The sequence below is a fragment of the Phoenix dactylifera genome, chromosome 7 (assembly GCF_009389715.1).
Source record: "Phoenix dactylifera cultivar Barhee BC4 chromosome 7, palm_55x_up_171113_PBpolish2nd_filt_p, whole genome shotgun sequence".
Taxonomy (NCBI): domain Eukaryota; kingdom Viridiplantae; phylum Streptophyta; class Magnoliopsida; order Arecales; family Arecaceae; genus Phoenix; species Phoenix dactylifera.
Window position 1 is genome coordinate 7692258 of NC_052398.1, and position 23491 is coordinate 7715748.

The window sequence follows — 23491 nt, forward strand, 5'->3', positions numbered from 1 at the left end:
AATAAATAACTTCAAGCCAAGCTTAGGCATAGGCATAATTCGGCCCAATCCTAGCCCTATACTTGCTCCCCTAAATAAAAAACTTTAGCTATTGAATCATTTTTCTTTCAAATGACATTTTTGCACTCAAAATATCACGAAGGAAATCACTAATCATTACTGGTTTCACTATTACTTTTATCAATAAAGAAAAAAAAGGAAAAATTTATTAAGCTCAAATTTATTTGGACATTGTTTACTTCCATACTAATTTATCTAATCCAAGGCGATGAACGCTAAGATAAAGTCACAGCAAGGGTATTATGTTCCTTTTTTTCAGATCACCCCTCCAATAAAACACACACAAAAAAAAAGAAAAATCTTTGTTTTCATAAAACAGAAGTGTCTCTACTATAAATAATTTCATAGTTGCACCTCCTTCATGTACAGTTGTCGCATCAAGACATTCCCACGTGTACACACACCAGCAATTATTTTATTGTAGATCTGACGCGTCCACTGGATTGCCAAGATCTGAAGTACAAACATTTTAATTTTTCACCCAGCGGCTGTCGTACAGTTTGTCAACAATATTACATGACAAGTTTCACAATGAGCTCCATATTTTTCTTCCTTTTAATAATAAAAATAAATTATAAAAATATTTTGAATTTTTTATCTAATATTATAATTCATAATTTAGCAAAATACTAATCAAACCTTTAATTTTAAATAGAATCCAAAAATTAACATTAGAAATTTTTTAAAAATAAAAAAATTAATTTTAAATAATATAATAATTATTTAAAAATATAAAAATGTGTTTCATCTACTTTTCTATCCAAAATTAATTTTAATTTTTTATACTAATATAGTAATAAGGTTAACTCGACCGGATGTAAGCATAAATTTTATAAATTATTAAATAAAAAGATAATAAATATAAATGTTAAAAAATTTGTATTTTATTTAATAATAATAATAATAATAATAATAATAATAATAATTACAGTACGTTACACAAGGAAATACAAGCTATTGTACACCGGATTTGATCCTGCCCGCTTGTCCGCCGTTTAAGAACCGGATACAACCCTAAAAAACCTAAATAAACTCGGACGGCCCTAAACCCTAACATCCCCCCCCCCTCGTCCAAAACCCTAATCCAACCCCCTTTTATTTGCCCCTCTTTTATTTTATTACCAACACCGTAGAGAGCGATTCTGGGAGAAACCCTACTCGCACTGTGATAATCTCGCGAGTGCCCTTCGCCCCTCTCTTCCTCTCTCGCCCTTCGACTTCTGGTGAGGTTCTCCCTTCGACTTCTGGTGAGGTGAGGTTCTGTTGTCCTCTCTCTCTTCTCTGTCGATTCTTAATTAGGATTTTGATTTAATTCCTCTATCTTTCTCAAGGTTTCGGTTCTAGGTTTTCTTCCGATAGTGTTCTTTGTTTTGTTTATTTTTAAAATAGTCAAAAGGGTACGAAATCTCGTGTTCGTTGTAGAGATGGAGGCGTTGTGCAGAAGCGAGAGCAGTGGAACTGCTGTTCTCTTCTCCATGATGGAACTCCTGGTGGCGGAGACCTTTTTGGCCGCGGAAAGGTCTCTCCTTTGGCTTCTTCTGGTGGTAAGGATGACCTTTTCCTTTCTATTCTGCTGTTTTTCTCGCTGTGGTTTGGCTTATTTCTTGTGTTTGCCATCTTGGTTTCAATTGTAGTGGCATAAAGTTGTGATTTTGTCACGTGGGGAATGATATTTAGGACTTTCTAAGGCGCAGAGCTTACGTGGCTTGTGAAAATTTGATTTCTGTTGGTGCTAGAGTTTTGATTTGGAGTTTAAGGTTTCGGGTTTTTCTGGAACAGGGATTTTTGGGCTTCAAGCGCTAGAGTTCGAGAGTTCCCTATCATCTTCTCCTTTTTTATGTTTAATTTCCTTTTTTTCTTTTTCCAAATTCTTATAAATATATTTTTGGGAACTGCGAACGATATGAATCTTTTGCAATGTTTATTTACTTCTAGCCTTGGGAACAAGCGTGTATTCTTCCTTGCTTTACCTTCATTTGCGAGGCAGGACTTAGGGTTCCCCCCCTCCAAGAGCTTCTCGTTAGAAGGTTTGAGAGTAGGATGTCTCCTATTACCTTTTCTCTTCTTTAAATATTGATTGCCTCTTCTTTGGATGTGTCAATCCAGTATCAAGCTTCAAATGAACTTCATTTTTTTTCATTTTTTGACCAATGTTTTCTTTTTCATTTTTTTTAAAAAGCCTCCCTAGCTCCACTTTTAGTGGATCAGGCACTACTTTTTTTTGTCAGCCTTAGATTTTTCTGAAAGATAGAATTTTACAGGAATGCTCTTCTCTGTTCGGGCTGTTATGGTTTAGTTTGTGTTTGATAGTTGAGAATGCGGGGAGCCTTCTTTTAATAGTTTCTATATACATTGAAATGAAGGACCTTTTTCCATCAAGGTGTAATTGTTGGCCATTTCTTGGTTTACTTGCACTTGAATTAGGATTCCATTAGATAGTTAGTAGCAACATCCAGCTTATAATTGTATGGGCAAGGTTGAGGAGTGTGGCGTTGTTATGTGATGTAGAGATTCCAGATCCAGGGTCATTCAGGAATTTTTAAGCTTCCACTATATGTTTCTAGAGCTGCATTGGGTTTTCATATATGTGGGCTTTGTTTATTGGGATCAAGCATGTTGCATTCATCTGAACTGAATCTGGTATTCTAGCTTGTATGGACATTGATGCACACTTGCTTTGCTTCATAGTTATTTAATCGGATGTTGAATACTTTCTAAGTTTTCTAAACTGGCGACTGCATGTTTCTTTTGGTGCTATACAGGTCTATTTTTATGCTTTCTATTTATAGGTTCCATTAGGAAAATATACCTTTTTATGTTTACACATTGCTTCTTATAACTAGCTGAGGGAGTGCAGTAATTTTTTATGTTTAAAAATTTATAACATATTCCTTCTTTTTTTTGAATTATTTTGTAAACTAATCGGGACTTCTGGACCATCTATTAGATAACAATTTCTAGTTGAAAGTATTTTAGTTGTAGGTTTATGTCAACTGATTCTCTATCACCAAATTGCTTGCATGCTTGCTGCCTATTTTACACTTTTAACTATTATTCTTTTTTTTTTGGGGTCAAATCTTCATAGTCAACCCAGGGTCGAACCTTTGTTGAGTTGAGGCAAAGAATTTTTATTATGATTCAGGATATTTTGTTTTGCCAGTTTATTACATTACAGATTTCTGTTCATTTGAATCTATCTCCTATTTATTGCATATATAAATTAAATTTGTTTCAGGTGGGTTCATTATCAAGCGAAATTGACGTATTGGGTAGAAGGCCAGAAGTAATTTATGGGTAGGATCTTGATTTCCTTGCATTCTGTCTGATTACAGGATGAAGTCTGGCACATGTGGGTCAGTCTTCAATTATCAAGGACACTCGCAACCTTGAGATTTAGGGTTTTGTACCCAGCCTGCTTACCCATGCAAAGTGGGTTCAATTTGTGTTAGATGCACTCATACTATCTGTCCTTGTTTCAAAGGGTACTTGGAAAAAGCAAAGCTGAATGTGTGCCTGAGAATAAGGATGATGGCGAATCAGATGATGATGATGAGGATGATGAAGATGATGAAGATGGTGGAGAGGACCAAGACGATGATGGAGATCAAGATGATCTCTCAGGCGGGGAAGGTAACAATAATGAAGGAGATGATGATGAAGACCCCGAGGCTAATGGTGGAGGAAGCGAAGAGGAGGATGACGACGACGATGATGATGAAGATGACGACGACGATGATGGTGAGGAGGATGAGGATGACGAAGAAGATGATGAAGACGAAGAAGAGCTCCCCCAGCCTCCTTCTAAGAAGAGGAAGTGAGGTAATGCTACATTTTCTTGATTAGAGGATAGATTTATGGGGGGCTTAGTTTGTGGATGGGGTCTTGGTTGTCTTAGGATAGGAAAAAGAGAAGTGACCAGTTGTGAATTAACTCTTATTTTTTTTTCCCTCCTTTCTGTGTTTTACTCTTGAAATATCAGATTGCTGATGGACATTCGTTGTATTCCAAGGGTCTCTCTCTCTCTCTCTCTGAGCATTCTTAGTAGAATACATGTTAGCAATGTTCAATGTGGGAGTAGTTTAGTCATTTGTGGTGAGAAGAACATTCCATGGAAAGGAATCTCCATGATCCATAGTTACAACTGTGGATAGCCAATGTGGTTTTGTCTATTTTCCATTTTGCTGCTTCAATGAGCAGCAACCTTGCATTGGTGATGTCTTCTGAAACAGCATGGATGATTTCTACTATATTTTCTTGGGAATTGAAGTTGGTTTCTACTGAAGCAGGCGTGCTGGATTGATTCTCTGTCGTGGATCAGGGTGAGATGGTTGACTTGCGCTTTGCACTTCGCTGTAGCGGTGGTGGCCATTTCTGATCCAAATATTTCAAAGAAAATGTCAATCTAGCTATCCTTTACTCTGGAACATTATATTTTTATATATGCAGGTGTTTATCTGTATATGCTGATTGGGTAACCAATCCTGAGAATGTTCTTAGAGTAAACAGGATTTACTCCATAGAGGTTTTAGGTGACTTTTTGCAGCTTGATAAATGGAAAGAGCTTGTTCTCAGGGTAGGTTCTGCCTTTCCAGTTTGATCGGCTCTTTTTCAACTAGGTGCAAATGTGACTCGTTGCCTCGCGACCCAACGCTATGTCGAGCTGATCTGTATTTGAAGACGCGAGGATTAGGTCAGGTTCAGAAATCGAATGAGATCTTAAAAATTCCGGGTTGGATTCAGGTCTTGTATTTTTCAAACCGCCTTGGCTCTTATCCGAACCATGTTTATTTGGGTTAATAAAACAAAAAAAATAAGAAGAGGGAGAGTCCCGACCCTTACTTGATTCGATTCAATCCAAGTACGGGAATCATATAAACCTTTTCATTTAAATTATTTTTTCTCCTTTTCATCTCAATAACCACATCACATCTATTTTCACTTAATTATAAATAAACATTCATATTTTATTCTTTATTTTTATGATATAATATCCTTAAGTATATTAATATATACTTTAAAAATCATAATTGTAAGCTTAAGAACAATTAATTACTTGGATGAAATTGGAACCTTTTGAACTAATAATTATGATTAACATTCATATTTTATTCTTTATTTTTATGATATAATATCCTTAAGTATATTAATATATACTTTAAAAATCATAATTGTAAGCTTAAGAACAATTAACCACTTGGATGAAATTGGAACCTTTGGAATTAATAATTATGATTAAATCTTTCAGGTTGCAAAACTGGTACACTTGACAGATATTGCAAGTTTTAGGAGCCTTATTTTCAACCTTAGAAGTTGGATGGGAGGCGAAATCAACTATACATTTTATGCCATACCACTGGGGGCCAAAAAATAAGAGGCTGTAAAAGAAAGGGAGAAAGAGAGAGGCAAAAGGAACAAGCAAGGACTGCATTATTTGGACAAGGTATTCCCAGAAAACTTACACAGTACAAATTAAGCATGATTGACAATGTAAACTGCAGCATTTCCACGTAATTCCAATGCATGCTCCCGCGATCTGCTCATCCTTGAGTGACAACACTGTACTAATTACCATCAACCATATGGTTAATAGCATCAGGCCATGAAAGCTGGATACAGATTCTCATGTTGTTTGCTCATGGCAGACTCTGCAAAAGGCATTTTAGTGTAATTATGAGAGATTGCAGTGCTCAAGGTCCTAATGAAATTAAACAAGATGAAGTGCTCAATAAAAGCAGCATTAACCGTGGGTTCGTTTTCTAGATATAGAGGAGATGATCAAATAGTTATTTACACAGGAAATTAAGATTGACACTGCCTGATTATTCTTAAGTAAATCAAGCAATCATATCAAAGTAGTTTTGAGTAGTATTGTCATGCCGGTTTGTCTGTGGCAACTGGCAAGATTGAGGAGAAAACATGCCGGTGGTAGGGGGATAACCCTCTGATTTGGCGTCAGATGTATGCACCTGACACTTTAACATGGGTGTTGGCACAAGACCTGGGTAATGGTTGCAAGGAGAGAGTCTTAAATAATGGACCCGCACTAACACATCCAACTTGATCAACCTGAAGTATTGGACTTTCCAATGAACACAAGCCATTCTTATAAGATAAAATATTTACATAGATGGAGAAGAGGGATTGAATTATGTTGTTACAATTGCGAGGAAAATTTTGCTACCAATAATTGATGGAAGATTTTACCAATTATGTCCCACAATGGAAGAGGAGAATGCTTTCCAAGGTGAAAAATACCCTTGAACTGACAGGTAGAGACACTGTATTTTGCAGAAGATATGCACAGGAATATGAGTTAAGCAATGGATTAATAGAAAGGAAGCTGCACGATATGGCAAGACTACAAGGATATTCTCATATCCATTTGGAAACATTCAAACGAGCAAAATGTTCCCTTACAATTCATCTTAGGGTATGTTTGTCTGGGGGAGCGTGGACTCTGGAATGGAAATGAAAATGAGTAATTGACATTCCAGCCGTTTGGTTGGGGAGGGGAGGAGGGTTCTATTTCCATTCCAATTCTAGAGGGAAATGGAAATTGCCCCAATCCCTCAAAACCCAGTCCCTACTCTCTCCTAATATTCAATTCCATCTCGATTCTGATTATGGTCACGAACCAAACACACTAGAAGAGATGGCCATTCCGATTCCCATTCCAATCCATTCTGATTCTAATTCCGATTTCAGTTGCTAACAAACACGCCCTTAAAGTTGCCCCCCTTCAAATTAGACAGACAATTCTATCCCTTTTGAAGACAAACTATTTTAATGTGGAAACATTGATGAGGTATATGTGTCTAATGCCTGCACTGTTCGTTCTAAATATCCAATTGGCCTTTGTCGGGAGATGGACATGTCTAAGTATAGCATAGAAGAATTTTTTAAATTAAATATAGGGAGAATTAGGGCACAAAATCTTCACTACCAGAGCAAACATTTCCCCCTGTTTTTTGCTCTAAAAGATGCAGGACCAATTTTTCTTCTCCTCCCTCCATCTCTCACCCCAGACTCTCATGTAAAGGAGCCCCAGATGTGCTCTGTCTATGTTCAGAAGGATAAACACCTCCAAGATAAGCACCCAAATCCCAAACCAGACCAAATCAAGAAATTCTAACAACAAACCGAGCCCCGATCCCTTCAAAAATTCCTACAATCACTTAACACGTTAAAAAATTATAATACTTTCTAGCATCCTATTAAAATCATTTTCCACAACTTCCATGCAGTTGCAAAGGGCTACTTAAATAGTAGAACGGAATTAGATATACCAGCATGGTTAAATATTGAAACATATTCATATGAATATCTACTGAAATGCATCATATCAACCCACTTATAAAGAAATTTATCAAGAATAACATGAGTCCACAAAAACACAGTCAAGATATATTACCCATTTTATTCTGCCGTTCACAGAATCAAAGAAAAAAAAATCAATTCAACATGAAGAGTTTTCTCTCAATTCAAAAGAAATAGTTCATAGATTTTTTTAAAAAGGGGCAAAAGACACACCTATGGTAACAGTTTCCCTGCCCGGAAAACTGCAAACTTGGATGACTCCGTGTAGGAGTAAGGAACCGCATTCGCCTTCAAGAAGCCTTCCAGCAACTCCCTGGCCCTCTCCGGGTCGGCGGTCTCGCACTCCACCTCGTAGCTCGTGCCGAAGTCGTACCGGGTCTCGTCGAGCTCCAGCTTGCAGCCCCTCCTTCCACCCATACACCGCCCTGACATTCCGGAACCCCCCCAAGCAAACAAAAGAGCTCCTTTCCTCCGATTCTACTCCCGCTTCACCGCTCAAACCGAACTCGTCCCTGATCCTTCCCATGATCCGGGACGAGCCGGCCATGGCCGCGAGGCGCCAGGGCTCGGCGGCGCAGACGCGGCCCAGGGAGGGGTCGATCTCCTCCTCGTCCTCCTCGACGCGGCTGACGCCGCCGGCGATGCGGGCACGGGCCTTGAGGGAGAGGACGCAGCGGGAGTCGCCGTCGTAGAAACGGAGGCGGAGGACGGCGAGGCGGGCGGAGAGCTGGCCGGCGGCGCCGTCGAAGAAGAGGTTCTCCTGGAGGTAGGTGCGGAGGTGGTGGGGTTCGAGGGCGTCGGAGAGCCGCTGGTGGGCGGCGGCGTCGGGGAGGCGGAGCTTGACCTCGACCTCCATCGGGCTAGGGTTTCAGGAGGCCGATCCGCTGGGCTTTGGAGGCGTGGTTGGGATCGAGGTACTTGTGGAGGGGATCAGGGTTAGGGTTAGGGTTAGGGTTTTGGCCGCCCCGGGGGTGTTTGAGGGAGACTTGGCGGAGGGCTTCTTCGAGCTCTTCCCTATCCTCCGCCTTCACTTCGATCTTCCCTATCTTCCCTATCCAGGCACGCGAGAATAAAATCATTAGTCATTGCAGCAAAGCACACACTATGGAGTATTAAAAGTATTGCAGCAGCGGATGATAAACACACAATGAGGAGCATTATAATATGCAATGCATAATGAGGAGCACTGAAACGAAGTTGCTTTTGCAAGGCTTTCATGATCGGTCCTTCAATACAGAAATAATTTGCAAATTTCTAGTTGCTGTGACCTATTGTTTCCTAACAAGGGGAATTATTGCTCTTGATCAGTGGCTGAGGTGCTGCAGTTGCTAACTAGTTCTCTAATAGATTGAGCATTTCCCTGCACCAATATTATGAAAAAAAAAACAAGCATCCGTTTCATTCCCAGAATACTTCCAAACTTAGAACAGGTATTCACATGTATAAGCTGGAAGGGAAACTAAATATTTCGAGCATTCTTTTTCTGTAGATAAGCAAATATTACAATTATATACAACAAGATAATTGCATATAAAACAAATATGCATACTCTTTTCCTCATTTCTTTGTCTTCTTTTTTCAATCATATCCTCTCCTTCACTCCTCCATGAGTGAAAAATAAAGATGGATGGGTGTCATTGTTTTCTATCACCTTCTTTGGAAGAACCAGGGAGCTGTCCTCACATCCAATGGTTAGTGGCCAGTGGAACATGTATTAGATAGTTGTATCATGATAATATAACCAAAAAAAAGAGAGAGAGAAAGATGAATTCCAGTCAAGAAAATGGTTTAGCACCTGAGCAATATCAATCAGATATAAAATGCCACCTCCTGGTTGGCAGGTCTCTCGATGGTTAGAAACATCAATAGTCAATGGAAAATTTGGACCGATATATGCAACACCAGTCATGGAAAATTTGTGCCACTGCTCTGTATAATGTTTTCATCCGCTCTATGTATCCGAGATATTATTATTACATAAGTCATGCTGATGTTGCACTTAATTAGCCTATTTGGAGGCCATAACTGCTTGCCCTGTAAATACCATAACCTGGTTTCCATTTCATATTTTGAGCACAAATATTACATTAGATAGGAAACCTTTTTTCTTCACTTCATAATCGAAATAGCCTCTTCCGTTAAATGGAAAAAAAAAAGATGATCGGCATTACAAATGGAAGTGATGTTATGCAGGAATAACAGCTGATGAAATGTACCTTAACCTGTAGAATTATCACAAATAGTTTCAGAGCTCAAATTCGGATGCTGCAGTCATGTTAGTAAAGACAAAAACTAGAGGGCACTTTTCGCTATGCATGAAAATTGTCTAACTGAAATAACTGTCAGTGCTCTTGTATTTTGACATTACGAATGCCATAAATATTATGTGTTCCCATGATGAGCGTGCATAACATGAACATCATACTTAAAACAAAATCAAAATCACAACAAAGATGGAGCCAGATACCTTGCAGGCAGTACCAGTAACTTCCATATTCCAACTCTTGTCAGTTTGATTATTTTGATCCCAAATGAAACCTTTGTAACTAAATTGCAGCGATATATGCAATACAATTGTAGAAAAGAGGTCCTGGAAAACCGGTATAAACCAAATTGTACATGGAAATTTTGCCTGAAAGTCAGGAAAATACACAAACCTCATGTTCACCAATCAAGCTATGACTACAAAAGTATTCCTTACTAACATGCATTGCCTTCAGCATCTTCATATATTCCAGGATGGTACTTGGAAAGTGTTCAAGTTGACCTTCATATCTCTAGTGACAACAGATGGAGCTAAATCTTGGTGCAATACTTCTGACAAGCCAACTTTTTTGCTCCCAACCTGGAGATACATAGCCATTGCTTATGAAGCAAGTTGAAACAACATAAGTAGATGGACAAGGGGGGCAAACTTGAAAAATGCAAATGCGTAAACAGTTATAATCATGTTTATTTGCAACAAAAAAAAAGTATGTAGTATAACATTATGCAATTTTAACAATTTGCTCATTTCTCGAGCATTGAAGGTCAATTATGAATAGCACCAAGCGGCAATCATTTTCTTCTGAATTTTCATGTCTATCTGCTCTGTAAGTATTAGTCACCATGCAGTAAGGAAAAGCATACATTGTTCATATTCTTTTGTGATAAGTAGCAACACTTGCATTAGTCATTAATCCTTAACATGACTATGCTTCTCATGATAATTATTGACAACTTTAATCTTTTACTATTGTCACACATATCTCTCTTAAGCAAAGAAGTGATGCAAAGTTAAAAGAATTAAAGGTCTATTGGAGTGAAGCAAAAGAAGAGAGAATAAGAAGACGAAGAAAAAGATGTCAAAGCAAAATATGAAGTTCTTAGCTGTTGTATCTTTTCTGTTCCCCGGAGTTATTAAAGGTAGGCGCTTTTCTTTTCCTAGAGTTCTCAATAGTAGGGTCCAATGTTGATTCTTTTTCTTTATCTATACAAAAAAAGGACTGATCTCTTTTTTTTCTTTATTTTTTGAGGAAATTGGCTTAAATTGTTTTTCTTAAGGAAGACCATCTAGCACATAAGTGGAGCCCCTTGTTTAGGAGTCCTTTTGATAGACAAAATGGAAAAAAGGCAATTTACATAACCTCCCTATTAGGACAGTTTTATTGGCTGCCCCCCCTCTTTCGCAATATGATAATTTACATAACCTACCAATCTTATAAGGTATCACTCTATCTACAACATTGACCATCTACATATCAATGAGAACTTGATGCCTCCATGTTTCATCCTTGAGGCAACACCATCAGCAAAATTTTGGCATAACATTACTTCTAGGACCTCAGTTGTCCTTTTATTGATCATACTTAAGTTAACAGCTTAACAAACATAAATCAAAAATGGAGTTTTATGCGAAGCTCCATACTATCAACACTTAACCTCTTCAAAAGTTAACCTATTATCAGTAGCTTTTTCAGAGACCAGCCTTCCCTCCCTGACATTGTTCATATGGACTGCATGGCAAGCAACTTTCCAATGTTCTTTCCTCTATCACCAAGCACCTCTTCTTCGCAATCTTTAATACCTCAGAAGCACCATTAGTTCACTTATGTACCAACCCACATAAAGGCCCCTATATTTATAACATAGCTACTAGCTATTTGTGTCTTTGTCGACAATAATCACAACACGATGGCAACAACTTATCATAGTATTTGCATACGCATTCACAACTCAACTATTGATTTCATGAATTACACTAATTTATGGGAAAATTAAAGTGATTTCTGGACATCTAGCACTGGAGATCTATCTGCAAGTGGACATACATATTAAGGCTATCGTACTTCATTGCCATAATTCTTTCCTAATCTTCCATGTATAAGCTGATTACCAACTTGTGTACAAATTCACATGCCACCAAGCAATATCAACCAGAATACAGAGTTTCTATGACTCATCATGAACATATTGAATTTAAGATGGGTATCAAAGAGTCTCCCAAATATAAAGAGCTCACATATCAATAAATCTTTGGGTCATTGCTCCCCTCTGTCCAAATCTCAGTTTGTTTTGAGTTCGGTGCTCATATATAGTTCATTCCACTTCTTTGGTAGATATTTACTGGTTATTGAGCAAATCCGAAGCAATTTATGAACTTGCTGGTTGATAGGAGTAGTAGGATAACTGAAAAAGACACCAATGTAAACTCCCACTAAAGCATTCTAATGAAACAAAAGTAATCTAAGGATGCTGATTAAGACATATACATATTTAAATACAAGTGAAGTTAATCTGAGAACGGAACTGCATGAAGGAAAGAACATCGGTACACATTCCTCATCGGTATAGGATACGACATTATATTCATATCAAACCACTTGTAACAGTAAACAATCTCAGCAGAAAAGCTACAAAAATAGAGCATTAGTATGTGCTAAAGTAAATCTGATAAACGGACGCATGACACTAATGTTTCAGAAGATCCCATATGGCATACCTTGTGAGGAATGGCAAGTGAATGGTCCCCGAGAGATTTACAGTTAGCCTTCAGACTACCTAAACGTTCTGTTATTATGTGGAATTGCTGAACTACCTCGTTCATTAGTGCAGCTCTCTCCTCCACACGCCGCAGAAAGACTTTCTTCAGAAGCCACATATCTTCTTCAAGTGATTGCAGTTTATGTTGGATTCGATCGATCAAGTCAGGCCGAGCCTTCATCTTACGAGCACCACCACCAATCCCAGCCCTGTTTATCTTCTTATAGCGAACCATAGCCTTTGCTTCTGAAACATCCTCCCAGTTTCTTCCTCTGGTTCCTAAATTTGACACCCCCTTCTGCTTTCTTGGTTCTTTCCCACTCCTTTGCTTCTGAGAGAACCCTTCCACTGAATTGCTCCCGCAAGGCCGAACTGAAGCACCTCTTCTATTTTGATTCATTCGGAAGACCTCATCTTCCAAAATTATATCCATTTATTGGATATACAGCCCTCCAAAGTACCCAAAGCACCAACTTTAAGCTGATATAGCAATCAAAATTTGTAGTTTTTTTTTTCTTTCAAGTAACATATCCTCCATGCTTCAGGGAAAAAAAAGCGAACTTTGGAGGCCTCCATATCTATCATTATGCAGAAAGCATAAAACAAGCCAAGCGCAGAGAAGCACCTTCACCAATCACAACGAACATCCACGAGGACCAAGAGAACTGATGGATAGCTTCAACTTGAACCGATGGATATAAAGGAGACTACTGGAAATGAGAGATGAAAGCCTGTGTGTGAATAGAGAAAAGGCACTGGTTAGAAATTCTTCAAGGGAAGAAAAGTAGAGGGACAGAGAGGAGACATGCTCGTTGGAGCAGAGGAAAATACACTACCGAGTACCCGACTGAGATGGTAGATTTCTGCAAGGCCTTTCTTTGCTTCTTCTGAAAGAAAAGGGCAAGAGAGAGAAAGAGAGAGGGAAAGCTTGGTGCTTTGTGGGAGGAGGATTGTCGTTGCTTTTAAATCGTGGAATCTGGAACCATTTTACGGCGGTGCGCGATTGGCTGTCTACTACGGCGATGTCACGACGCATGGGAGCATCCGAAGCGGTGCAAGGATAACACGGAAGTTTCGTTACAATTTCTCATCCATGTCTCGTTTCTCTTCCATAGCATTACGGTAACGCAAACCTCAGACAGAAAAAAATGTAGGTAATATATAAACTCTACTATTATTCGAAAAATAATAGTTTAAGTTGTGAGTGATGGATCCATATTTAGTGGGAGAGGATTTTTTTTTTCTGAATGAGAAAAAAAAAATAAGTGGAGAGTTGTTCATTAGCTGCATACACTTTATATGTTACCGAGCATTTGTAATAGTAAACTGTACTGATATAAAGTGAAGGAATAAGAGAGAAACACCGCATCCCAGCTCTAGATTTCCATGTTACTCTATCATGTCGCAGAATCTGCGGAGGGTCCATGGCTCGTTGAAGTATGGATCTCGGGCCTTTGCATGATGTGCTTGTGGGGCAATGACCATTTTGCCACGTCGTATATAAGAGCCCGCAGCCGCATGTCACGTTGGTGCCACGTGCCATCAGCTCATGCAGTACACGTGGAAATCAATTATTTCGATGATACGATGGGCGTCGTCCAATTTTTAACCAGGAGACCGCTTGTTCTGATGATTAATTTTGTGCCTAGAATGGCAAGCGGATCTACTATCTGGATTGAAGCAATGCATATAAAATAGGCAATTGAAGTAGAAAAATAACATGAAATCGTCGAGGTTTATAAGATTGCTGGTGATTGAAGATGTCGATTAACAGGAGTTGCATGGAACTAGAATTAGCAATTTCACTTAGCTCCAGTGTCACCTAACATGGATGCATTCTATCATTCAAGACTGCCGCAGCTTGATCCACAGTCGATATCGTCATATCTCATATTGCAGCATTTAGATTGCATTATGGAGTTGCAGTTAGATAAGAATTCGCACCTACAACAAAGCAAACACCAGAAAGGCGCTGCTTCAACAAGTACAGGCAGCCAATAAACTATAGGTCAACTAGTTCTTTCCACTTAACAAATAAAGATACAGTGAGACAGTTAAATATGAATCAAGCCATCAAAGATATATGGTCCAAACCGGCAGTAGCTTTGGCGAGCTTGTCAGCTTCGACTCTGCACCATATCGCTCCGACTTTGCTGAACCTCAGTTGCAGTGACTTGGGAACTGTCAGCCTTTCGACCACAACATCATCTCAGTTAAAAGAACTTGAATTGAGGCGGCCAAGTGGTTATGTCCGATGATGGAAAACTTAATGATAAATCAAGTTGAAACGGCGTGCTCTTGGAAAGCAAGAGGCACACTGGGCCTCCAAGATGTTCCATCAGGGCCATCCATCAGGGCGATTCCCACAGCAGATAACTGTTTTCTGATCTGATCAGATCTCTCGTACTGTTTAGTTTTTCGTGCCAAACTCCTTTCTTCGATTTTCTGCAGAACTTCCTCTTCTGTAAGTCCAGCTCTCCGCAGAGCCTTCTCTCTCAACTGCTGCAATACCTGCTTACAACCATAGTTTCCATATTTGAAAAGAGAAAATTCCAGTAATGTACTCAAATATATATATATATGTTATATATAAACTCACCTGATGATAACTTGGAGGCATCAATCCTAGAACATTCAAAACATTCCTTATTTCCTTTTCAAGAGCAAAAATGGACTCTATTCTAAGGTTCTGTTTCTTTCCCTGCTTGCAATGTCAAGCGTGAACAGAAATTAAATCAGCCGCATGGACTTCAGAAGGTAAACTTTGCTAGAGAATTCAACCCTTCATTAAAAAGAATGACAGACAAATTCTAAAAGTTTACCAGAACTAAATGGGATATGGCTTTCCGGTTATAGTTATGGGATTGTATAAATTTCTTTTACCTTACGAGTATGTAGAAGATCATTGATGGTTTTTAAAGGTTCAGAGAGGCCAGCTAATACAACAGGAGTGAGCAGATCATCTGAAATTGAGTTCTCAAAATCAGCAAGAAACTTTTGGATGCAGTTCAGGATATCAGGTGGTATAGAATCCTTCAGATTTCTTGCACCATGCTGGCTCAAAATTTCTTCACAATCACATAAGGTCTGAAACCATCCAAAGGAAATGATCATGCACAAGCCATTACGTCAATGCAAAAAATAAGGAATGAATTGTGAAACCTGATAGATGTAAAATAAACGATCAGATGCAGCATCAATATGCACTCTTGAGTAATTGATCGGAGACCGATAATGTGTGCCAATTAAGAAAAGCCTCAATGCCAGTGGATGGTACAGCTCTAAGACCTGAGAAAATTTGAAGTTAAAAGCAAGCGCCAAACCAAAAAAATAAAGGACCAATTATAATACTTTCAAATACCTCACGGATAGTGAAGAAATTTTTAAGTGATTTTGACATTTTTTCTTCATTCACAGTGACAAAGCCATTATGTATCCAGTAACTTATGCTACTGTTGCTACAGGCAGCACAACTCTGTGCAATTTCATTTTCATGGTGCGGGAACACAAGGTCCATCCCTCCACCATGTATATCAAATGAGTGTCCTAGATAAGCTGCACTCATGGCACTGCATTCTATGTGCCATCCTGGCCTTCCTGGTCCCCATGGGCTCTCCCAATATGGCTCCCCAGCCTTTGCAGACTGCGAGAAATACAAAATCAAGTAGTCTCAACAAATTCAATAAAAGGAGCACAAACAAGGGGAGAACAACAGAAAATCAATTGCAAACAGACACTATCTTACTTTCCACAAAGCAAAATCAGCAGGATTTTTCTTCCTTGAATCCACAGCAACCCTTTCTCCTGCTCGATTATCTTCTAGTTTCCGTCCAGATAATCGGCCATAAGTAGGGAATTTGTCAACAGAAAAGTAAACATCCCCATCGATTCTGTAGGCACAACCATTATCAATAATCTGTTCAAAAAAAAAAAAAAAGATGTATGAGCCGACCTTCTTTACACCATTATTTTTTTAAGAAGAAAGATGAAATCAAATATTAACGGATTACTAAGTTTCATTTCCTAGTATGCACTAAGAAATTGCACACTGGAACATTTTGATTCAGCTAGACAGTGTACTAACTATATTATGTGCAGATGTTACAAATATAACCCCCTTATGCAGTGATACCAATATTTGTGTGACCATATCACTGGTATAGAAAAAAGCTGATGCTCTTATTGATGTCAGATTCAAAACATGACTTCATTTCTCACAAAGGGGAGGTGGACAAATTGTCATCGAGGACTTCCCGGTAAACATAGACCACATGCATCACAATGAATAAGAAAAGATCCATAGTTAATTATATTCCTGCAAAAGTGAACTACTATAACAGAAGATTCGATTGCAGTAGCAGGAATAGGACCCTACCCAAAATAAATATCTTTTGTTAATTATTTTTTAGATCAGTAGTCAAAAAGAGATTGAGAGTCTTTTCAGGATTAGCAGTCCAAGGTCTTTGAATTTCATTGGGAGCTGATGGGCATATATGAAGAATGCAGAGATTAGATCCATTATTGAAGGCTTTGACAAATCAAATTTGCAGGGCATACCTTAAGTAACCTCTGGTAGTCGCATTTATGTCATCATTTGCATACTAGAACAGGTGGTCACAGGTTGGGCCATATTGCTACTGTTACAATCAAGGTTCGCTATCTCGGTGCCAGACTCCATAGTGGTACCATCCTATTACAATGTTGGTACACGGTATGGTACGAGACGACGAAGCATACTGAATATTGGTATGGTACGAGATGGCGTACTGGTTCGGCACCGGCACGGTATGGTACCGACTGATACAGCAAAACTTTGTTACAATATATGATCACTAGTTTGGCATCATATCCTTGTTATTTTAGATCATAAAAAAATTGTCAAAGATTTGAAATGTCTATCATCTTTTGTGAATTCTATCAACCCATGGATGCTAGAGAATAATACAACTATTTCATCAATGTCCTGCCCATTATGATTATGCACTGACATAATGGTTACTTTGATAAATGAAGAATCATTTTCTGAATAAGATTGAAGGTCAGACATTCTGGCCTGAAATAAAATCTTGAACAAAGAAAAAGGTGCAGAATTAGGAAAGGATGATGGAAAACTCTAAAAGCTGTAGTGTCCTGTCAAGAGACATTTGTGACAACTGACAAGACTAAATACACCATTGAACATCAGACCAGATATCAGAATCTGGTAGAAACAAGTAATCATAAACCAGTGCAGCAAGCAATGAACAGCAAGCAAGCATACTAAATCAATCAAAGTAAAATAAAGTGCAACTTAGGAGGGGGCCAAAAGGACAAATGCCTCAAGTCACCAAGAAAATGGTGGCATTCATAAACAATAAGTGTTAATTCAACTCAACCAAAAAACAGTGTTACTTAACAAAAAACAAAAAGAAAGGATTACAGTGGACATCATGTTCCTCTTTCCATTTACTCCTTTCAGATGTAGCATTGTGATATTAAGGCATCATTCACATTTGCCTAGTTCTTTATGTGAAGGAATTAATGCATTAACAGATCCAAGTTATACATAAGGTAGACTGCAAAATACCTGAAAGTTTAGTGACGAGGCAAGAAGGTGATACCTAAGAACAAGTTTTGAAGAAAATTAATGAAATATGAAAATTTAATTTAGTTTAAACTAGGAAAATATGGTCAAATCTATATGTAATACTTGACACACGCAATTGCAATAACCAGGTTAATCCCCAACAGAAATTAATAAAAACAATACAATTACATCACCAAGTCAATGTCTATAATCATATCAGTTACATATATGCATAACATAAATTGTAAAGTTACCTTCTTAATCATATCTATAATCTGGTTCATGTGATCAGAAACACGTGGTTGGACAGTTGGAGGCAAGCATTGAAGAGAAGCCATGTCAGTAAGGAACTCATCACAATAGCGGCTGCTCAGAGTTAGAGGATCTTCCCCAAGTTCATTTGCTCTAATAATTATCTACAGAATTCCAAAAGTGCAGAACTCAGGTTTCCTGTCATACATATGTAAGAAAGTAGTCGGTTTACAAGTTTGTTATGAAACTGTGAAAGAATATGATAGCGCAGCATGATGCGAAAACCAGTCTTCACAAACCAAGATAGCTTCTTGATCCTTGACTACAGCAAGAAAGGTGTTGCAGAAAAAAAACAAAAAAGCAACAGACAAGAACCCAGATTGTAACTTGTGAACCGAGTCATCAGCTGGAGCTAGATGTATGGGACATGCAAGCCGCATACTGGATGGTCTTTCTGCATTGCTTATCCATGTATATCAAAAATCTAGATTTTATTATACATATGTGCAGATTCATACGTTGTTTCGACAATAACTGCTGAATGATGTGACCAAAGTGTTATTTTTTCTTCCTTGGAGAGCCCCAAAACAAAACAAACCCAAATTCCCCCACCTAAACCCCCCAAAAAAGAAAAGAAACACCACTACCATGATTAGATGTGTTGCTTAACTTGGAATCCTAAGATTTCTTTGGCTACCTTTAATACAATGTGCTATACCATAACTTAAACTTCCAAGTCCCCTTATATAGGCCTGCATTTTCTCCTGTCCACCAGCTTGTTGATGCCACTGCTCATTATAAACATTTGTAGATATTAATATTTGCTATATGCTGAGACTTTAACCCAGTGCACTTCACTGTTCTTGTATGTCCTCTATCTTTTTTTGTTCTAAATCCGATCCCTCTGGCACTTCCTAGAATAAGTCTAATTCACATATGCCATAGCGAGATTTAGATTTACATCTAAAAGTATATCACAAAAGTAAAAACACTAGATTGCATGGCAAGGATCATGCAGCGACATGCATCCATCACTGAAAATGCTCTCAGCGATGGCCGCATATCCATTTGATAAAAGATGGCCTCTTTTCTCCTGAAAAATCCAGTACGGCCTATCGCCCTAAATTTCTGCTATTCCTCACCTCCTTTATTGGTTGGAGACAGCTTCTAAAATAAGGTAACTAATCTTAAGCTGCATTCAAACATCTTATATTTCAAAAAAATGCATTTTAATTTTAAAAGTTCAGATTTTTTTCTTAGATGTTTGGTTGCTAAGAAAACAAAGTTTAAGAATGGAAAGTTACAAAATGACAGAGGCAAAAGTTGTGAACTTAGAAAATTCTACTCAAAATAGAAATTTCTGATTTCATGATTTGCATGATTTCATGAAATTTCATTTGTATTATCAAATACCAAATCTTTTTAACTCTAGTTACTGTAAGCTAATGATCCAGTATCTTTAATTCTATGAAAATGCCAATGCCTTTAGTATCACCGAATAGTATGTTTAATAGCTTGCAAAAGTGTCTTCCAAATTCAACAACCTGTGACTATAAAATAAAAGCTATTTTTATTCTTTTAAAGTGGATTGTCAATAAGCCAAAATAAAAGATTAATCTTGATAGTAAATAAAACATAAGAGAGAAAGAAAAAGGTAAGAAGACAAGTTGAACTCATTCCATCCATTTATCCACATTAGTATATTTTTCTCGCATAATCTTGTTCTTACATTGATTCAGCGACGAGCCCATTGCCTGAAAATTGTCGACAAGAAAGCTCAACCATACCTATCCCAAATTATCTCAAATATGAACTTAGGAAAATACTCTAATGACAACCAACACAATATGGATCTCAGTCTCTTCCCAATCGCCAAATTCCTCTAAGTTTTACTGTAGCAGTTACTAGTTTGTTTGATCTCCACTAACTATAAGGCCGGTCAATCAGGTGTCCAAGACTCTTAATACCAAGGTTTGTCATACCGTATTGGTACCTAACTAGCATGAGACCGACACTCTGTATGCCCCGCCGTCTCGTACATACTATGTACCGATACTATAATAGGATGGTACTGGTATGGGGTCCGGTACCAAAACGACAAACCTTGCTCAACACCTACAAAAGTTAGCAAGTTTTAAAGTCCTAGCGGCACTTTCATAGAACATATTGACACCACATCACCACAAGTTCAAGAAAGAGGGTTGTGTGGCAATCAACATTCAAATGTTTGTTAGTAGCTTCTTACTTGCATAACAAATACTTTATTGAATTAGAAAGTATGAATTACAAGCCAGCTCAATTTCTACAATAGTTCCAAGAAGCATGATGTTATAATTTTCAAATTAAACATATAATAAGAAAATTCTAGCTTTTCTAATATTGAACCATGCATTTAGTAGACTATTTGGATGAATTGATCAAATGGAAGAACAGATATGCACATCAACTAGAGACTAGAGTAGTCACCTTGTCATCAACATCAGTGAAGTTCCGCACATAGCAGACTTCATATTTCAAATACTGGAAATATCTGACAAATTTATCAAAATTATATAATGATTACCAATCAGTTCGAACAACATGGCTTGACTAGCAAAATAATAACAACACGTTCATAAAAGCAGGTATGTAAGAAATTCACAACACTGTGTAAGAACAAATAACTGAAGTAGTTTGAGTGTGCGATATGCAAATGCATGAGTATAAACATAATGAATTTTTTTTTGCAGTACAAAACATATTATCACATAATAGATATATTTATATCTTATGGAAAAACTAAGAAGCCAAAATCAGCAATATGATCTTAAGATAAACAATAAAAAAAACATGTGCTCACACATGGTTTGCACCATAATTACAAATAGATGTTATGAAAACTACATATCCGGAAGAATATTCCAATTACTTCTTAAATACTGAACAATGTGGCTGATAGGAGGTCAAGGTCCTATTTTTGAGTTATTAAGAGATTCATACTGCAACAGTTGCATGCAAGCTTGCATCACCCAAAATTGCATTGACCAAGAATCCAGCACCGACTCATAGGGTTAATTTCAGATGGCAGTCCAATCAATTAAATGCAAGTTTTGATGGATCATATGAACCATACAGATGAGATATTGTGCTCCAAGCGTATTGATAAATAAGCTTGCGGTATATGGTACATGTTAAATCCATAAGCATTCTCAGAACAACAATCTTTATCATCATTTTGTAAGTCCTTTTCCATCCATTCAAATTAAGGAGTAAGTTTATTATCAACACTAGATTCTCCCCATCCTTTTCCCACAACTTTCATTTATCTTAAGTCCTCAGCTCTATTTTCCTGAATCCAAACCCCTCTCCTTTATATTGGGGAGCATATTCTAAAACCGAAAAGCATATAACGAGGAATGATAATATTAGAAGAATCATTGAAGTTGCACTAATTGAGGGCAACTTGGTGGAGTATTAATTATGACATCTCTACTGCCCTCCACTAATGTGCTTAGACCCTCGTTGGACCCAATATGTTTAAGAATACAACAACATCCCTTATTCTTTATCTCAAAAACAAAAATCCCCTTAAGTTTCAAAGGCATATCTCTATCTTATAACATCTCAGAAGCAATTCCTCATCCATTTGGCACTAATTTCATTCTATATGTAATTGTTCTCTTTGCTATTTTTTCTTAATAATCTTCCAAGATAATATAAACTATCCCTTTGGATGATCTTTTGGCCACTAATTCTTTCATCCCTCGAGTCCATTTATGTCTCAAGTAAAACCACATCTAATATAACTTATTCTAATTCTACTAATTGCCAAACACTTGTTGACCAAAGTTTTACTTCAATATTCAAATTATAATCAAACATCTTTCTTGTATCATAAATAAATATGACACGATTTGCCAAAAACTTGCACCCGAGCAACTTCTCTTGTGCATCAGTGATATATATACCCACGATAATATAAAGTTATATAAGCTAACCTTCATATGCAACATAACTGCACATTGTCTTTCCTTGACGACTTTCAACAGTTATCACTACTCTTTTATAGATATAAACAACAATTTCATGCAAAGTACTCGAGTACACTAGGTTTTGCCCTGAGGTAGCTTTGCATACAACGTAAGAAAAGTTCAGGGTGAGCGAAAAGAATTTGACAAAGCTAGAATAACGAATTAATTACGAGGCAAGATTCAGAGTTCTGCCTCAAACGATTAGAAAAGGTTTAGTTGTCATGTTTCAGGTTATATTCCATCCTTCTTTGACAACTTTCCAGAATATAGGTCAAAACATTTCACTGAGATAACTTAACCCATCATGCAACATTGTATCTTTATCAGAACCCAATTTTAAAATTCAATTTTTCACCAAAAAAAAAAAAAAACATAAGCGCACCAGATACAAAACTATACTACAATATCAATCATCCAACAATCCAAAGATCACTCCACTTCCCTACCACAGTTCGTGAATCCCAAACCACTCAGACGAACAAAAACTCTGAAATCAGAGAGATGGACATCGGGGGGGAAAAAACATTAAAATCACCAATTTGCTTGGGAAGTCACCGGTAGAGGACGTCGAAGGTTACGTAGACCCGAGCGTGGCCGATGTGGCTGAGGTCGTAGGCAGTGACGCCGCACACGTACATGCCCACCTTCCCGGGGACCCGCGTCCGGAAGAGTTCTTTCCGTTTGGTCATGGTGTTATAGAGATAGAGCTCGGCGGAGGGCTTCGATCTGGCAGGAATCGGCCCCGTTCCGGCGGCGTCATCAGTGGAGGGGGGTGGGGAATGGGGGGAGGGGGAAGAGGAGGAGGAGGAGGAGCAGAGGGCTTGGGAGAAGGACGAGGGCCGCGTCTTCCTCGATTGGAGGAGAAGAGAAGGAAGGAGAGATGGCGAGGGGAGTCGGGATCTCGTCCTCGCGGTAGAGAAGGGGGAGGAGGCGGAGGGGAGGAGGAGGCAGTAGCGCTTCAGCGACGCGGTTCCCATTCTCTCTCTATCTCTGGTTCTCTACTCTTCTTCGCTCATTCCGGCGGCTGATGGTTTTTATGCTTCTCGTGAAGCTGGAGAATGAGAGGAGAGGATCAAACAACGGGGGCACGTGACTTGCGCGTGAGGAGAGGCGTGTGATGATTTAGGGCCAATATAATTTCTATGAAACAAATTTCTACGAAGAGGATGCTTAAGAAAGTATTTTTGACATGTTTGGTTGATCATGCTTATGTTTGGTTGGCCATCCATTTTTTGGAAAAGTTATATATAATTTCTATTATACC

At 38.1% G+C, this 23491-nt stretch overlaps 3 protein-coding genes across 11 annotated transcripts; 1 reads left to right on the top strand and 2 right to left on the bottom strand.

Moving 5' to 3' along the window:
• Nucleotides 1-1101: 1101 nt before the first annotated feature.
• LOC103706472 (phosphopantothenoylcysteine decarboxylase subunit VHS3-like) lies at nt 1102-4146 on the top strand. Of its 4 annotated transcripts, none has more exons than XM_008790573.4 (4): nt 1102-1312; nt 1450-1604; nt 3296-3354; nt 3542-4146. In XM_008790573.4, exons 2-4 carry the CDS (start codon nt 1485-1487, stop codon nt 3876-3878), a joined length of 516 nt encoding a protein of 171 aa, XP_008788795.1. In that variant the 5' UTR covers nt 1102-1312; nt 1450-1484; the 3' UTR covers nt 3879-4146. The 4 variants fall into 4 exon arrangements, with proteins under 4 accessions (XP_008788795.1, XP_008788797.1, XP_008788799.1 ...); XM_008790575.4 differs by having other exon boundaries at nt 1102-1288; XM_008790577.2 differs by having other exon boundaries at nt 1102-1288; nt 1483-1604.
• Nucleotides 4147-5458: 1312 nt separating this feature from the next.
• On the bottom strand, nt 5459-8739 carry LOC103706473 (triphosphate tunnel metalloenzyme 3-like). The gene is given in 4 exon segments (XM_026804430.2): nt 5459-5705; nt 7591-7773; nt 7775-8428; nt 8524-8739. Coding segments are annotated over 2 exon segments (642 nt in total). The 5' UTR covers nt 8234-8428; nt 8524-8739; the 3' UTR covers nt 5459-5705.
• A 5522-nt stretch (nt 8740-14261) lies between these two features.
• Nucleotides 14262-23257, bottom strand: LOC103706535 (cysteine--tRNA ligase, chloroplastic/mitochondrial). 6 transcript variants are annotated; one of them, XM_039128167.1, is made up of 9 exons: nt 22783-23257; nt 20684-20747; nt 18220-18381; nt 16145-16315; nt 15761-16042; nt 15562-15687; nt 15283-15486; nt 14999-15100; nt 14262-14910 (listed from the first exon to the last, which is right to left on the bottom strand). In XM_039128167.1, the coding sequence occupies exons 1-9, from the start codon at nt 23202-23204 to the stop codon at nt 14677-14679; spliced, it is 1767 nt and encodes a 588-aa protein (XP_038984095.1). In that variant the 5' UTR covers nt 23205-23257; the 3' UTR covers nt 14262-14676. The 6 variants fall into 6 exon arrangements, with proteins under 6 accessions (XP_038984095.1, XP_038984097.1, XP_038984096.1 ...); XM_039128169.1 differs by having other exon boundaries at nt 22763-22918; XM_039128168.1 differs by having other exon boundaries at nt 18220-18415; nt 22763-22918.
• Nucleotides 23258-23491: the final 234 nt, after the last annotated feature.

Excerpts from the sequence above, each read along its gene's own strand:
- LOC103706472 (XM_008790573.4), top strand. The coding sequence starts at position 1,485 with ATGGAGGCGTTGTGCAGAAGCGAGAGCAGTGGAACTGCTGTTCTCTTC. Across the intron at positions 1,605-3,295 it reads TCCTTTGGCTTCTTCTGGTG|GTGGGTTCATTATCAAGCGA; the intron begins GTAAGGATGACC and ends AATTTGTTTCAG. Across the intron at positions 3,355-3,541 it reads AGGCCAGAAGTAATTTATGG|GGTACTTGGAAAAAGCAAAG; the intron begins GTAGGATCTTGA and ends CTTGTTTCAAAG.
- LOC103706535 (XM_039128167.1), bottom strand. The coding sequence starts at position 23,204 with ATGGGAACCGCGTCGCTGAAGCGCTACTGCCTCCTCCTCCCCTCCGCC. Across the intron at positions 20,748-22,782 it reads ACCTTCGACGTCCTCTACCG|ATATTTCCAGTATTTGAAAT; the intron begins GTGACTTCCCAA and ends TAAATTTGTCAG. Across the intron at positions 14,911-14,998 it reads TGCCTCCAAGTTATCATCAG|GTATTGCAGCAGTTGAGAGA; the intron begins GTGAGTTTATAT and ends GGTTGTAAGCAG.